Below are 15,652 nucleotides of genomic sequence, written 5' to 3'. Positions count from 1 at the left end.
AAATGAGAGTGAATTTTTGTTTGCAATTAGTCCACCGTATGTGTGTAAGGTGAACTTTTAAATTTGACAGTGAAAAATTGCAGGCATTGGCCAAAAAATGCACCAGAGTTGAAGAGTTTAAGATTACATCCTGCCTTACTGAATTTCTCTCATGAATTGAGCATGTATTGATAATGGTGGATGCATTTTAGCATTTACCAACTATATTTTTCCACACTTTAGAACTTAAAGTCCTGTAAGAGATTTTATTTTAAGAACACCAAAGACATTCTCTACTACCTGATAGACAGTGTAAACAGCAAAAAAGTCAGCAGCCAAAACCTTTTAACCAATCAGACACACCCTTTGAGTTCCTGCAATCATTTGGGGTTTATGGCATGTCTGTGGAGACATTTGAAGTTACAGTAGCAAAATGACAGATGTCAACAAACACTTTTTCAAGCTTTTTCAAGTTTTGAACAAATCCAAGTTTATAATGGTAAAATGACAGATCATAGTTATTGTATTTTTGTACATCTTTTCCTTTATTGTTTTTCATGTCTTGCTATGCAGGAACTTACAAGAAAGAAGAAAACCATCTGTTGTTGAAAGTGTACCAGATAAGAGGACCAACAGAACAATATTTTAGCAAATTCAAAAATGATAACTGGGCAATGGATGGATATGTAAGTAGCACAAAATTGGTAATAATTGTAATAAAGTTACAAGTACATTGTATATGAATTTTTAACTGTGGTTCTTATTTAAAAATAGCCTTAATATGAGCCCTGACTCCTCTTTTTATTATTAGGACTAGGATAGGTTTGAGTTTGAGAAAAATAGTATGGTTAACTGAACTGAATGTGTTAATTGCCACGTTCTTAGGGATATATGGATGCTAAGTGCAGCCCTACAATAGGAAAACTGATAAGTACACATCAAATATTTAGGAGGTTAGCAGGATTACATATTTTAAATACAAAATATAAGTAACTGTATTCCACTACAGTTACAATTTAAATAATTGGTAATTAGAATACAGTTACATTCATAAAAGTATTTTGATAACTGAAAAGATTACTTTGCATTTTATTGTCATTTGTTTCATTTAATATGTAGTCCTTTCAGATGGAAAATATTTATACATATAATTACACATTACATCTTAATTTCTTTTTTTCTAGTAAGATCGTTGATATTAGGGCAAAATTTGTAATCTTGATAATAATTTTTTTATTGTTTCCTGTAAAAATATCTAAAAATCTTTAAAGCAAGATCAATTAGATTGATCTTGTTCTAGAAACAACACTGCATGAGATATTTGTTTTTTTCAGAGAATGTATTTTTATCATGTGTATTTTGTCTGACTGTACTGACTGAGTTTTTATAGTCAAAACAAGTGAAACAATCTACCAGTGCTGAAGAAGTAATCCAAAGTATTTAGAATATGTTACTGACCTTGAGTAATCTAATGGAATACATTACAAATTACATTTTACAGCATGTATTCTGAAATCTGTAGTGGACTACATTTCAAAAGTAACCCTGGAGGTACATATGTATATGATAAGAGACCCTCCAATATAGGGCACAAAACCACTTATGTGCATCCCAAGTGCAGAATAATGTGCTTCTATGTAACCGGAATAAGTTTTGGGTTATCCTCACTCACTCCGCATTCAAAAGTATTTCACAGCAATCAGTTGTTTCTTCTGTAAGAGTTTATTAAAGCGATCCATTGTCAAAATTGGCCAGACACCCCATCATAAAAAATCAGCAAGAGACTCATACATTTTTATTTTTTTAATCTGTCCACAACTCCTGACAAATAAATCTGTGGACTTGCATAATAACGGGAACACTGGTTACAGTAAGCTATATTAAATTTGATAATTGGCTAAAATTGAAATGGATTGTTGAATGTGGTGAATTTGTACAATAATTATTTAGAAATGCTTTAAATTATGAGGATGATTTAAGACAAATTCTCAGAGTTTACTACGCTGATAATACACACAGATGTACCACGTACTGTCAGCATGCTTCAACATTCATAGACGTTGTATCTCTCAATTCATCCATTTTAAAGGACAACAGCTAAAAATATTAAACTCACTGGTTTGTTGTTGGACGACTAGTGGAACATCCTGTCTCATTTGTATGATGTATACCTTTATATGACTTCTGTCTCCATATTTCACATCCGTCATCTTCAGTAACCTTTTGTCATCCAAATCCTCCCAAACAGATGATTTAAGTCGCCTTTTGATGGGAATGTGTCTTATAGATCAAATTCCTCTGTTACATTTTGTTTGTGTAAACCCAGTTTCACGTTAATTGAAAGTTCACGTTCAGTGTGCCATATCTGGCCAAGCACCATGTAGACCAAATCAACAGCAGATTTTCACATTTAGGCTCACACTGAAAAACTATTTTATATTATTTATTTTTCTAATGTTTTTTGCAATTTTAGTTTTTATAATTTTTTGTATTTTTTTTTTAACCGTAATTATTGCGGTTAAATTAACCGTGACATTTTTAATTGCATTTCATATTAAAACCATTTAATCGCAACATCCATAATTAGGAATTTTTGTTTTTGACAATCTACTAAGACATTTGACAGACATTGTCTTTACGAAATAATAGCTTCATAACCAGGCCCACAGAAAATCTGCAACTCCACTAGAAGTCTTGTCTTGGCCAATGCTTTACATATAACAAACCTTTTCTTGTAACACCTCCATATCTGTTTTGCACAGGTGATGGCAGAATCGGAGAAGGAAATGTTTGTTTACCAAGGGCACATTCACAGCAAGGATTTTGGAAAGTTTCAATTAACAAGACAAGGTAGAATTACTTTATTTTCCTTTTATTCATAAAAGGGTTTCCATGTTAGCTGTGAGGTCATCTATATGCAAGTGTGCTCTTGTTTACAAAATAAACTTTTAGCAGATAAACACATGCAAGTTACCAGCTAAGTTTGGAATGGCATACTTTTCATACTACTCTTACTACTTCTGTCATATCTGTCTGTGGCAAAACAGACCAAACATGTTGATGACAAAATGTTGTGAATTCATTTTTGTCCAGTGAAATACTCTCTAGAATAAGAATGTATCTTCCCATAGTATCTCTTGGCACTAAATAGTAATCAATATAAGTAGCAAAATCAAATAAAAAAGTAGCAAATCATGATGGGCTAAGTTCAGAATAGCATACTACTCTTTCTATTTCTGCCATATATGCTATAGTGTACAACAGTGCTTTTTCAGCCATCTTGGTTCACTAGTATTTTCCCATTCATTTGTTTTCTCCATAGGGATTTAATTGTAGTCTTCATAAAATAGTTCTAAGCCATACACTAAACAAACCAGCTCCAAGGTGAATCACAATGTTGTATACAAGTGTATACTGAGTGCACCTTTAAAGTCGTTCATGAGGGAAGGAATTACAATCCGGCGAAGCATTGTACATGATGTAATCGAACTAAAAACTATTGATTTAAAGTTGTTGTTTATAAGTTTTGCAATTATATAGTTTACGTTTAATGCAAAATATTCAAATATTGAATAAATATGAAAATAGAGTGGTTTAAGAGTGTAGGGAGAGTAATGCATTTGCATCATTCGCAATTCGCCATGGGAGTGTTCGTTCGCTGTAGAGCTCTTTTGGCGCACTTTGTTTGCAGCAATTCTCTGATTGGTTGAGTGTTTATCTTCATGGGATCATGGCAAGTATAGTTAAAAAAAAAAACTTTTTAATAACACCAGCTAATGGCTTCAGCGGAAATGAATACTATTGATTTACAACCTCGAAATCTGTCTTTGACGTTTATAATTCAATTCAATTTTATTTGTATAGCGCCTTTCACAACACACATCGTTTCAAAGCAGCTTCACAGAACATCAGCATTAACAGACGACAAAAACTGCAACGTCCATAAAGTCGATTAATCATCATTGTGTAATTTAGACAAAATTTGATTTTAATGGTTTAAAAATAATTAAATGATAATTATATTAACTCTTTCCCTTCCAAACACGGAATTTTCCGGGTTTTATGAAAAAGCTTCCCGCCAAACATGGAATTTTCCTGGTATCCGTGTTTTAGGTGGAATACGGTAAGAAAGACCAAGACGCATGTTTTGAAAGAGTACGCAACTCTTTGATCAAAGAAACAGACTGCGATCATCTTAAACGTAAGTGGAGTTTTGAGAATGTAGCTCAAAATGTAGATAGAAATGCCTTTTCTCAGCTTTTTGTCCTAAATGTTGTTTTTGACAAAGCCTACCTTTAATGCCTTAATGGCATTAAAAATAACAAATGAAGATAAAATAAAATCGTTTTTTATTTGCCTAAAAGCAGAGGCTCAGATCTTTATTTTGATATATAGCATCTTCATATATTCATGGAATTAAATATTCTATGGGCCATTAAAGTTTTGCGTAAAATCGCCAAAAACCCTGGCGGTGGCTGGCAACTTTTTTTTTTAAAACGCTGGCGGGAAAGAGTTAATAACCCCAGTGAGCAAGCCGTAGGCTTACTGTGGCAAGGAACACAAAACTCCATAAGATGTAGATTAATGGAGAATAATAACCTTGGGAGAAACCAGACTCACTGTGGGGGCCAGTTCCCTCTGGCTAACATTATGAATGTAATGTAAATATTAATTATGTATAGGTAAAATCATGTTTTAAAATCATTAAACTAAGTGTTAAGGTGTCAGTGAGTAAAAATCGATTGTGTTTGAACTGTAAGATTAATGACCAAAGTCTTTGAAGTCCATCTAGATTAATTGTAGAGGTTCACATAGATGCAAGTGTCCCTGTCAATTGGCCGATCTAAGGCTTTTGTGGGCAATAGTTAGTCTATGCATTCCATTTCACGATCGTAGTCCATCAATCGACCGCGATTTAGTCATCATCATTCAGCTGACATGTAGCAGTGGAGTCCAACATGAAGCAGGAATGGTGCTGGATCCAGCCGGTTCTGGTGACCTCAGGATAGGAGTCCCGAGGTTGAGACAGGGAAACAAATAAAAAGATGTAAGCGTAGATGCCATTCAATTTATTGCAGAGTTTGAGATCATGCTCAATGTTTCTAGTTCCGCAGACTCAACTAAAGCAGCCTAAGTGTGGGATAAATTAGGTGTATGCCTGGCTAAATAGATGAGTCTTTAGTCTAGACTTAAACTGAGAGAGTGTGTCTGCATCTCTAACAGTGTTTGGGAGATTATTCCATAGTTTAGGAGCCAAATATGAAAAGGATCTTCCTCCTTTTGTGGATTTTGATATTCTAGGAACTATTAATAGGCCAGAATTTTGTGATCTTAATGAACGTGTTGGAATATAGCGTGTTAGAAGATCACTTAAGTACTAGTGGAGCTAGACCATTCAAAGCTTTGTAATGAGATAACAGAATTTTAAAATCAATACTGAAATTTAACAGGTAGCCAATGTAGCGATGATAAAATGGGGCTAATATGATCATATTTCTTGGTTCTCGCCAGCACTCTGGCTGCTGCATTTTGAACCAATTGAAGTTTATTTATTGATCTTGCTGGACATCCTCCCAGTAATGCATTACAATAATCTAGTCTTGAGGTCATGAACGATGAATTAGTTTTTCGGCATCAGCAACCGAGAGCATGTGCCTTAATTTAGCAATATTTCTTAGGTGGAAGAATGCTGTTCTACAAACATTTGTAATTTGATTTTCAAAGGACAGATTTGTATCAAATATAACACCTAAGTTCTTTGCTGTTGAAGATGATGTAACGGTACATCCATCTAGAGTCAAATTATATTTTAGTGGCTTATTTTTAGAGCTTTTTGGTCCAATAATTAGAACCTCTGTTTTGTCAGAATTGAGTAGAAGGAAATTTCTGGCCATCCAATCTTTTATTTCATTGATACACTCTGTTAATTTTGATAATTGTGAAATCTCATCAGGTTTTGAAGAAATATAAAGTTGTGTATCATCAGCATAGCAGTGGAAACTTATTCCACTGATTCCTGATAATATCTCCCAGGGGAAGCATATACATGGAGAAAAGCAGAGGCCCTAAAACTGATCCCTGTGGCACTCCATATTTTACTTTTGTTTGGTTTGACAATTCCTCATTTACATAGACAAAGTGGTAACGGTCTGCTAAATATGACCTAAACCATGCTAATGCCACTCCACAAATTCCAACATAATTCTCCAGCCTATTCAAGAGAATGTCGTGATCTATCGTGGTCTAATGCAGCACTAAGATCTAAAAGCACTAGAAGAGAAATGCTGCCGCGATCAGATGATAAGAGCAAGTCATTTGTAACTCTGATAAGTGCAGTCTCTGTACTGTGATGAGGCCTAAATCCAGATTGAAATTCTTCATATATACTATTTTTCTGTAGAAATGAACATATTTGGGAGGATACTACCCTTTCTAGTATTTTTGACATAAACGGGAGATTTGAAATCGGTCTATAATTAGCAAGTTCTCCAGAATCAAGTTGTGGCTTCTTAATTAGCGGTTTGATAATTGCCATTTTAAAGTTTCTTGGGACATGTCCTAAGCATAGCGAGGAGTTAATGATATTAAGAAGAGGTTCTGATATTACAGGAGATACCTCTTTTAAGAGCTTAGTTGGTATTGGATCTAACAAACAAGTTGTGGCTTTTGATGTTTCGATAAGTTTTGTTAGCTCTTCATGACCTATGATAGCTAAGGATTGAAGATGCACATGAGGGAAATTAGTCGACTCTGATTTCTGAGGTGCTATGACAGATGATTGCATAATTCCAATTTTATTTCTGATTATTTCAATTTTATCTGTAAAGAAATTCATGAAGTCATTACTCTTGAGGTGTGACGTAATATCTGGTTCGGTTGAGGCTTTATTCCTAACCAATTTAGCCACAGTACTGAATAAACATCTAGGATTGTTGTGGTTATTTTCTATGAGTTTACTAAAATATGCTGACCTGGCAGCTTTTAGTGCGTGTTTGTAGCTACAGACACTATCCTTCCATGCACCCTGAAATACTTCTAATTTTGTATTTTTCCACATGCGCCTATTTTCCGAAGCTGCTCTCTTGAGAGCATGAGTGTGATCATTGTACCATGGTGCAGGGCTTATTTTTTTATTTTTTTAATCGAAGTGGGGCTGACAACATCAAGGGTGCTAGAGAAGACTGCATTTAAATTTTTTGTTATTTCATCAAGTTCTTCTGGGCTTTAGTGGTTTATTGAGTATATGAGATAGATCTGAAGAGTATTAGTGAAGCTATCTTTAGTGGTCGAAAGAATAGTTCTACCTAAACGATAGCGTGGTGTAGATTGAGTAACAGTAGCTGATCGCAGCATACAAGAGACGCAGGCAATGATCCGAGATGTCATCGCTCTGCTGCAGAATTTCTATATTATCAACATCAACTCCATATGAAAGAATTAAATCTAGCGTATGATTATGGCGTATGAGTTGGTCCTGTTACATTTTGTCTGACTCCGAGAGAGTTGAGAATATCGATAAATGCTAATCCCAATGTATCATTTTCATTATCTATGTGAATGTTGAAGTCACCAACAATTAAGGCTCTATCTACAGTAACTACAAGATCTGATAGAAAATTTGAAAATTCACTAAGGAAATCTGAATAAGGCCCGGTGATCTATACACTGTAGCAAGGGTAAAGGATCTACAGAGATTTTTTATTTATATTTGTATTTGACGGTGTCACATTAAGCATTATTAGTTCAAAAGACTTACATTTATATCCTGTCCTCTGAGTAACACCAAAAACTTCACTGTAAATTGTAGCAACACCTCCTCCTCGCCCTTCAGACGAGGCTCATGTTTATAACAATAACCTGGGGAGTAGATTCATTTAAACTAATATATTCATCCGGTTTAAGCCAGGTTTCAGTCAAACAGAGCGCATCCAATCTATGATCTGTAATCATTTCATTGACAATTAGTGCTTTGGTAGCAAGAGATCTAATGTTTAGTAGCCCTATTTTTATATGATGTTTATTTTTAATTTGTTTGTTTTGTTCAAGTTTGACCTTAATCAAATTTTTTTCTAAATGATTTAGTGAGGGTATTGTGTTTGGTAGTTCGGGAACAGACACAGTCTCTATGAGATATCTAGGTGATACTGTCTCTATGTGTTGTAGTTTATGTGACCTGTGTGACGCCTCATGGCAGCTAGCAGACGCTCGGATTAACCAGTTTGTCTGCTTCCTGACCTGGGCCCCAGTTAGTCAATTAATATCATTAAGTTTATAAGTTATCGTTGAAAATCAATTTGCCTGTGGAAATAAATGAATGGGATTTTTACTTTTGTAATCAGACTGTTGTGCTATCTAAAGGATATTATCAATTTATAAAAAGGGTAAAGAGCCCTGCAATATGTTTCACCCAAACTTCCTGTTTCAACAGGAAATGTGTCATCACAGGAAATACACCTATGCCCAACAAATCATTGCATGTGGTTTTTAATGTTTAAAATACAATTAAAAAATACAATGTTTTTTAATTCTTTGTTCCTTAGGTCTAATTACCACAGACATGGATTCGTTGAATCCTTACTATGGCACAAACAGCAGCTCAGTGGCAGCTGCCATTCTAGTGCCCTTCTTTGCTCTCATTTTATCAGGGTTTGCCTTTTACCTCTACAAACACAGGTAAGAGCTTACTTCACTGTCTTTTCCCATGTGTTGATGCTGTTTGTCCGTAATGGATGTGAAACGTCATTGTGTCGATGCAGTCATGGGAAACTCCTATGTGAAGTTTATAATTGCAATTTCATATTTTTAATACTAAGCAGACAATACATGCCATTGTGTTCAAATTTAAGCATGGGAGTTTCCCTACACAAAACAAAAGAATGTGACAATTGTCATGAAGCATGACAGTTCCTCGATATTAAAATAAATAAAATTGGCAGGGCACTATCACATGGCACAGATGACAATGAGAGACCCAAAGACTTGGCCGACTCCAGGTAAGACCCTCGAAAGCGAACGCAACAGGCAACGACCCCTGTACACACCATCATTGTCTGATTTTATTTACTCATCTCGTCTGAGGTAGCTCTGTTGAGAAAACTAGCTTAAACCAGCTTAAGGTGATAAGTTGGTCTCCCACACTGTGTAAGCTGTGTTGATTGTTTTTGCGAGTTTCTTGGCACTAGCCAGCTGGTCAGGCTGGAAAACCAGCTGACCGACCATCTTAAACCAGCTAAGACTAGCAAACCACATTTAGAGTGGGGGTGGGGTGGGGTTCAGCAGGGAGGACAGAGTGCAGGAATTGTGGGCAATAAACTGATTTACATACTTTCTTGTAGTCCCATGTTAGATTGTCATTTCTGTCAACCCTAATTTGAGCAACTAAACGTCATCCTCTTTATTTATGTTTGTGTACATTTGCCACCGGAATATCATGAGATTGAATTTTGCCCAATGCAGTGATGCAGCAGTCAGTGTTAGCCAGAGGAAATTTGATTCAGGCATGGGATTTAGATGATTTATTAAGATTTAGAGTATACAATTTGAGTGAGATCATAAATCATATCATCAACTGGCAGCCGAGTGAAGGCTGAGAATAAGTTACAGTACTCACAATTTACAACATAAAGAAATCTGTCACCTTTGGAAAATGTGTTTTTTAATAGTTTTAATTAGTGTTGGTCAGAGGAAGCAATGTTTGCATTCGGAAAGTGAGAGGAATTTGAAAATGGTGACTGTTTGTCCTCTAGTTTTGCATACAGTCCATATTAATCTGGTTTTAGCTTGCAGTAGTTTACGAATTGTGTTTAAGTAAGTTTCATAGTTTAAAATAATACTTGATATGAAACCATTGATTTCTTTATAAGGAATCTTTGATAAATAAATTTTGCTTCCTGGAGATATGCTCAAAAGCTTGAAAGGAATAGCTCACCCAAAAATGCAATTCACTTGACCTTATGTTGTCCCAGCCCTGTCATTTTTCTTCTTCCGTAAAACACATATTTGTATGAGCAGCATGAACATTCTGCCAAACTTTCCCTTGCATTGATAGTGAATGGTTATTTATATCTCCAAAAAGGACAAAATAGCACTATAAAAAAAACACTTACTCGCCAGTTCTCCGATACGCCGTAGCTTGTTCCTCGGCCACTCTTCCACCCTCTAACAGACGACAGCTGCACCCCTGGTGGACGGAACGCCCCTCCGCGTTCTTGGGGAACTCCCCTGCGCCCCCGCCCCTGGCAGCAGTTCTCCCGATCCAGGCGGTCGGCAGCGAGCCCTCCCGTTTCAGCGGTAGGGGACTCCTCCGCCCCTGGCAGTGGCCCTGACTGCTCCATTGGGGTGGATGGTAGTGGTGAGAACTCTACTACGGCGTATCCCTCCACCTTCCCTGATGTCGGCACCAGTGTAAAGCAGTTCAATGGAAAGCAGGAGGCGAGAACTGGCTTGACAATATAAATAATAGTTTAATGATTAACTTAAACCAAAGACAAACACACACACATGACGGACATGTCCGTAAACGATCTCACTCTGTCGCACCCCCTTCCGCAATCGGCCTTTATCCCTCTTGGAGGCTTAATTAGCCTGATAAGGGACCGGGTGTGTAAAATCACGACCCGGCCACGCCCTCCGCCCTGCCACATATACCTACATGTTTGCAAAATTATTTGTACATGGCACATGGCACATTTTTGGTAAAACAGTAAAAGCACTTAAACATTTACTTTTATTCAGTTTCACAATAATCACGATTAAAACATCAAATTATTTGTTTATAAATACTTTTCATCTTGTTCCTCACACAATACTATCTTACAATATCTAAACACTTTTACTATAGCACATGACTTTAGTGATACATTTTTATGTTTACTTTACACAACCAACCACATTTACAGCTTGATCAAGCGCGATTCAATTATGTGGTAGCTCTGCTGCGAGTCCTGAAGAGCATGCAAGTCAACCCGTAAGCCAAAAGTGTCAAACTACATGCTTGCTTTAGCCATTGTGTTTTTCATCTCACGTTTGCTTTTTATGACACTATCAGTTAGGTTTAGGTTTAAGGTTTTTGGTAGGGAGGTCAGTTTTGTTGATTTAAAACTCAATAGAATCTGTTTGGAAGAACATTTAACTCACTTTTAGTGTCACACAGTGGACATTCCACCTCAGAACTGCCGCTATACGTGTAAGGAACCACGTAATATCATATCGAAAAAATGTCGCCATAATCACGTAATTTTTATAAGATCAGGCTTGATAGCTTTGTGTGACTAACAGAATAAAAGTGTTCATGAATAATTTCTGCCATAGCTCTCATTTCCCTTTTTTGGTTGTGCATATTCAAACAACAACAACAGCATTTGTTAACAACATTAAACCTAGTCTGATGCATCTAATGGTGCCATTGTTTAATTAAACACAAGCAATGAAACATCAATTTCAAACTTTTTCTCACACAATCCCATTATAGTATATTAGAACACTTGCGATATAGTGCATGAATTGTATGGACTACTTTTGGGATATTTTTTTTTTTATTTAGTTTTTTTTGTCCTGCTTAGAATGTGGCATTATAAATCATCATCCACTTTCACTGAAAAATGGGCAGCTGAGACATTCTGCCAAATATTCCATTTTGTGTTTCAAGGAAGAACGAAACTCAAACAGGCTTGAAACAGCATGATTGCAAATCAGAGTAAATGATGACAAAATTTGGGTGAACTATTCCTTTACCTGAATGTTTTCTAAAGAATAATTTTTAATAGGCGGTAGGAGACATTTGTCCTTGTCCTAAAGTTTGAATAAACTAACAGAAGCTAACACATTTGTCACTCCTCATTGTTGGAAAAAGACATCATGTTCTTTTAATTTAGGCTTTATCTAACATGTCTAATGTGTATGTTGTTCCTCCCATAAATGTAAAAAATGTGTTATATATATATATATATATGGTAATCAGTGTTTAAAGGTGCACTCAGTCATTTTATCGTCATTAAACCTATAATGAATAGTACTTTTGAAAAATATGTTTAAAATCATTCACTCGCATATGAGATAAACACTTCAGGCATATCACAAGGCTATAGGGTTGCCAACTTTTTGCCATGTAAATATGGGACAATGGGTACCCCTCAAGTGTTTTGCCACTTTTATATGGGATGTGTCACCATCCAATTGCCATAGAAGGTTGGTCCCCCTTGAGTGCTTTGGCATCTATCAATAAAATATGGGACAAAAGTCTATGCTTGTAATGCCTCTGGGCAGCCATTTTTTATTGGGGAATAACCAAAATCTTGAAAGGGGGAGGCGGATCCTGAATGAGTAAATAAAGAAATCTCCAAAGCAGTTGGTTAAAATATCGAGAAAATAACTTATTTCAAATCAGCAATAAATTCTGTCAACAATTATTACATTATATCATAAATTGTGCTTTTTTATTCTCGAGTAAAGAGACGATGTCTCTATCAAAAAGCGATAGTGGCGGGACTTTTATTTTAAAATGTTTCTCCCCTTTGTCTCCCCAATTTGTTATGCCCAATTCCCACTGCGTCCTCAGGGTGGCATAGTGACTCGCCTCAATCCGGGTGGCGGAGGACAAATCTCAGACAGTCAATCCACGCATCTTATCACGCGTTTTTTTCACGCGAGGAGGTTACCCCATGTGACTATCCTCCCTAGCAACCGGGCCAATTTGGTTGCTTAGGAGACCTGGCTGGAGTCACTCAGCATACCCTGGATTCAAACTTGAGAGTCCAAGGGTGGTAGTCGGCGTCTTTACTCATTGAGCTACCCAGGCCCCCCCCATCCTTTTACTACTTTTTGCATTACAATACATTACTGAAAGCTGACTGCGAATTATGAAAGTCTACATTGGCATCAGTACACAAAAACTATTGCTTTTACATGATGTTGCATCCACGCATCTAGAGGTCATCTGAGTGCACCTTAGACAAATTACGTAAATATTTCTGATAATACAGTTTTGCAATAAAAGAAGTGCAAAACCTAACATATTGCCATATATTTTCCTTCTTTCCAGAACAAGACCAAAAGTCCAGTACAATGGATATGCAGGACACGAGAACACCAATGGACAAGCTTCATTTGAGAATCCCATGTATGATACAAACATGAAGCCGACAGAAGCAAAGGCTGTGAGGTTTGATACAACCCTCAATACAGTCTGCACAGTAGTATAGCCTTCATTTTCAGCTGTGGACCGACACCGTGCTCTTCCTCAGAGCAGTGGGTACCAGACGCCAATACTCCTTTACAACTGACTGCACTTTGCTTTAGATGCGGACTTACTTTTATCACGAGCTCTTACAATGGACGAGAAACAAATTATATTAAACCGATGACTATTTTTTACAGAAAAAACAAAAAATTATAAACAAATAAACATCAAAGAAAAACATCAATGAAACAAGACTTTCAAAGAACGAAAACCACAGAAATGCGGTCAACATGCTTTCTCGGATTTGTACCGTACATGGCACTTAAAGGATGTTTTTGTTTTCCTCCTTTGCTTTTGTCTTGTTTTTTTTTTTTTATATGTTTCCCCACCTTAAAAAGAGACTTCCTGGGAAAGATACTCAAGTGTCTTTGAACGCCACAAAGTTGTCGACACCAAGTATTTTCTTCAGTGAAGACAAACCACAAAATGCGAACGCAACTGGACTATTGTGGCTTAGCACACTTAATCGAGAACGCCGACCAAGAGGGTGACATAATAAAACTCAAAATGAGACGTTCATCTCTTGGTTGCGGACAGAACTCTCAACTGTTGCGTTGAAACTAAAGAGAAAACTTTATATCGCACAAATTTTGCACTAGTATGAAAAGGATATGAAATTAGTGTATTGGAAGAAACAAACAAATAGAAAAAAAATATATACAGGGTTTTACAGACCATATATATATATAAACACAACCCCTTATCCATAGAGAGCATGATGTCATGCTATGGCTATCAAGAGAGAGACTGAATATATTTTTGAAATGATGTTCTGTTTATGTTTACAAAGGTGATAAGGACACAATTGAACCTATCTTCTTTAATATCCACACATTTCATTCTGTTATCATTTTGGATTGCTTTTTAACACAGTCAAATAGCACATCATGCACGTGTTTATGATTTCTTCATGGCATGTCTGGTTTATTGCTTTGAATAGCATAAACATACTGTAAATGCTTGGACAAATTACATTTCACTTTAAGTTAGAATCATAACAGCTTTGCTCACCAATTGCTCACGCAACAATTTCTCATCTATGTATGGATGCCTATACAAGAGTGATCTGAGCCCACAAGTTGATGCATTTTTTCATTTATTTTGGTTTTTATACCAGTTTTAACCAGTGTGTATCCCTACTACACCTCCCCAATCTCATCTGAAATACAAAATCAGTGGGGTTCAAATTGAACTAACTCGAAGAAACACTGCCTTATTAGATTCAGATGCATGTCCGGGCCATACCGGTTTCCAATGACCCATATCATTACTACATTAACCTAGTTTAAGAGCGTAGGGCTTCTGGGGTGCATTTTCACTGTGATTTAAATGTCATGACCATGCTGATATCAGTGCATGTGCTAAAAACTGTAAGCACTCCCATTTTTCCATGTTAAATAATAACTGATGCCTGTTTTTTCAATGTTACCATATACACTTGCGTGTTATACACATCGATGGCTTCTAGCATAACGTGCACAATGACATTGTTATAGTTTTGCGACTGGATATCAGATATTTTCAAAGTGATTGTATTTTCAATCAAAAACGTTCTGTTTTCAAATGCTTTTCAAAGTTTTCTGTTGCATCATGCTGTCAAAGTTTGTTTTTGTGTGTTTGAGGAGCCGAACGGTGGTGGTTTGTCTTCTCACACTGCAATCTTTGTCTTGCCTTTTCTCAGGCTTGCTGCAATAATGTTTTTTGTTTGGTTTCATTTTGTACAGTTTACTTTCAACCAACAATCGTGCTACTCGCCATTCTCGTTCATTTATTCATGTGCTGCTGACTTGAAGTAGGTGCAAAAGATGTTTTTGTACAGAAATCTATTTTTTATGCAGAATTTGTAAAATTATTAAATATGCTGTACTTTTTTGATTAATGTAGGTAAAATTGTTGAAATAAATGTTTTTACTGTAAAAAAATGTAAATTAATTGTTTATCTACCATAAGTATATATCTATGGTTTAAAATTTTCAAACAAATGTCAATATGTACGAGCTTTTGTGAAATATTCAGCTCGTATGTGTTCTTTGACGTGAGAAAAAGATGAACAATAGAGAACTGCAGATTGTTAAATGACAAATATTTTGAAAAGTATTATTTGAGATAAATATTAAACTTTTTCTAAAAGTACTCTTTCTGTATTTCTTTCAACACAAGTTGATTTCTTGTTCACTGTTAAGCTATCATACCTAATCGCTATATACAACTAGGGGTGCGTATATTTGCACTGGCAATTGGGGGGTGGGGGGGGGTGGGGTGTATTGGAGCTAGGGACCCCCCATAAGAAGTCAAAAATAGAATTGAGGGGGTCCCCAAATATACTAATAACAAATGCCATTTAATTTTCACAGTTATAGATACCTTCAATTTCGCTGTGTCAATAGCTGGTTGTGCAACCTTTAGCAGCAACAACTGCAACCAAATACTTCCGAT

General features: G+C 36.1%; 1 protein-coding gene across 1 annotated transcript in view; it reads left to right on the top strand.

Moving 5' to 3' along the window:
• LOC127660590 (CUB and sushi domain-containing protein 1-like) overlaps positions 1 to 15,290 on the top strand; it is a 524,643-nt gene extending 509,353 nt beyond the window's left edge. The window contains exons 66-70 of the mRNA XM_052150909.1: positions 553 to 665; positions 2,742 to 2,829; positions 8,520 to 8,652; positions 8,916 to 8,972; positions 13,019 to 15,290. Of these exons, the coding sequence (XP_052006869.1) occupies positions 553 to 665; positions 2,742 to 2,829; positions 8,520 to 8,652; positions 8,916 to 8,972; positions 13,019 to 13,178 (551 nt within the window). The 3' untranslated portion in view covers positions 13,179 to 15,290. The remainder of the gene's footprint in view (positions 1 to 552; positions 666 to 2,741; positions 2,830 to 8,519; positions 8,653 to 8,915; positions 8,973 to 13,018) is intronic.
• Positions 15,291 to 15,652: the final 362 nt, after the last annotated feature.

This window comes from Xyrauchen texanus, chromosome 20, assembly GCF_025860055.1.
Source record: "Xyrauchen texanus isolate HMW12.3.18 chromosome 20, RBS_HiC_50CHRs, whole genome shotgun sequence".
Lineage (NCBI taxonomy): Eukaryota > Metazoa > Chordata > Actinopteri > Cypriniformes > Catostomidae > Xyrauchen > Xyrauchen texanus.
This window is presented reverse-complemented; position numbering and strand designations above follow the sequence as displayed.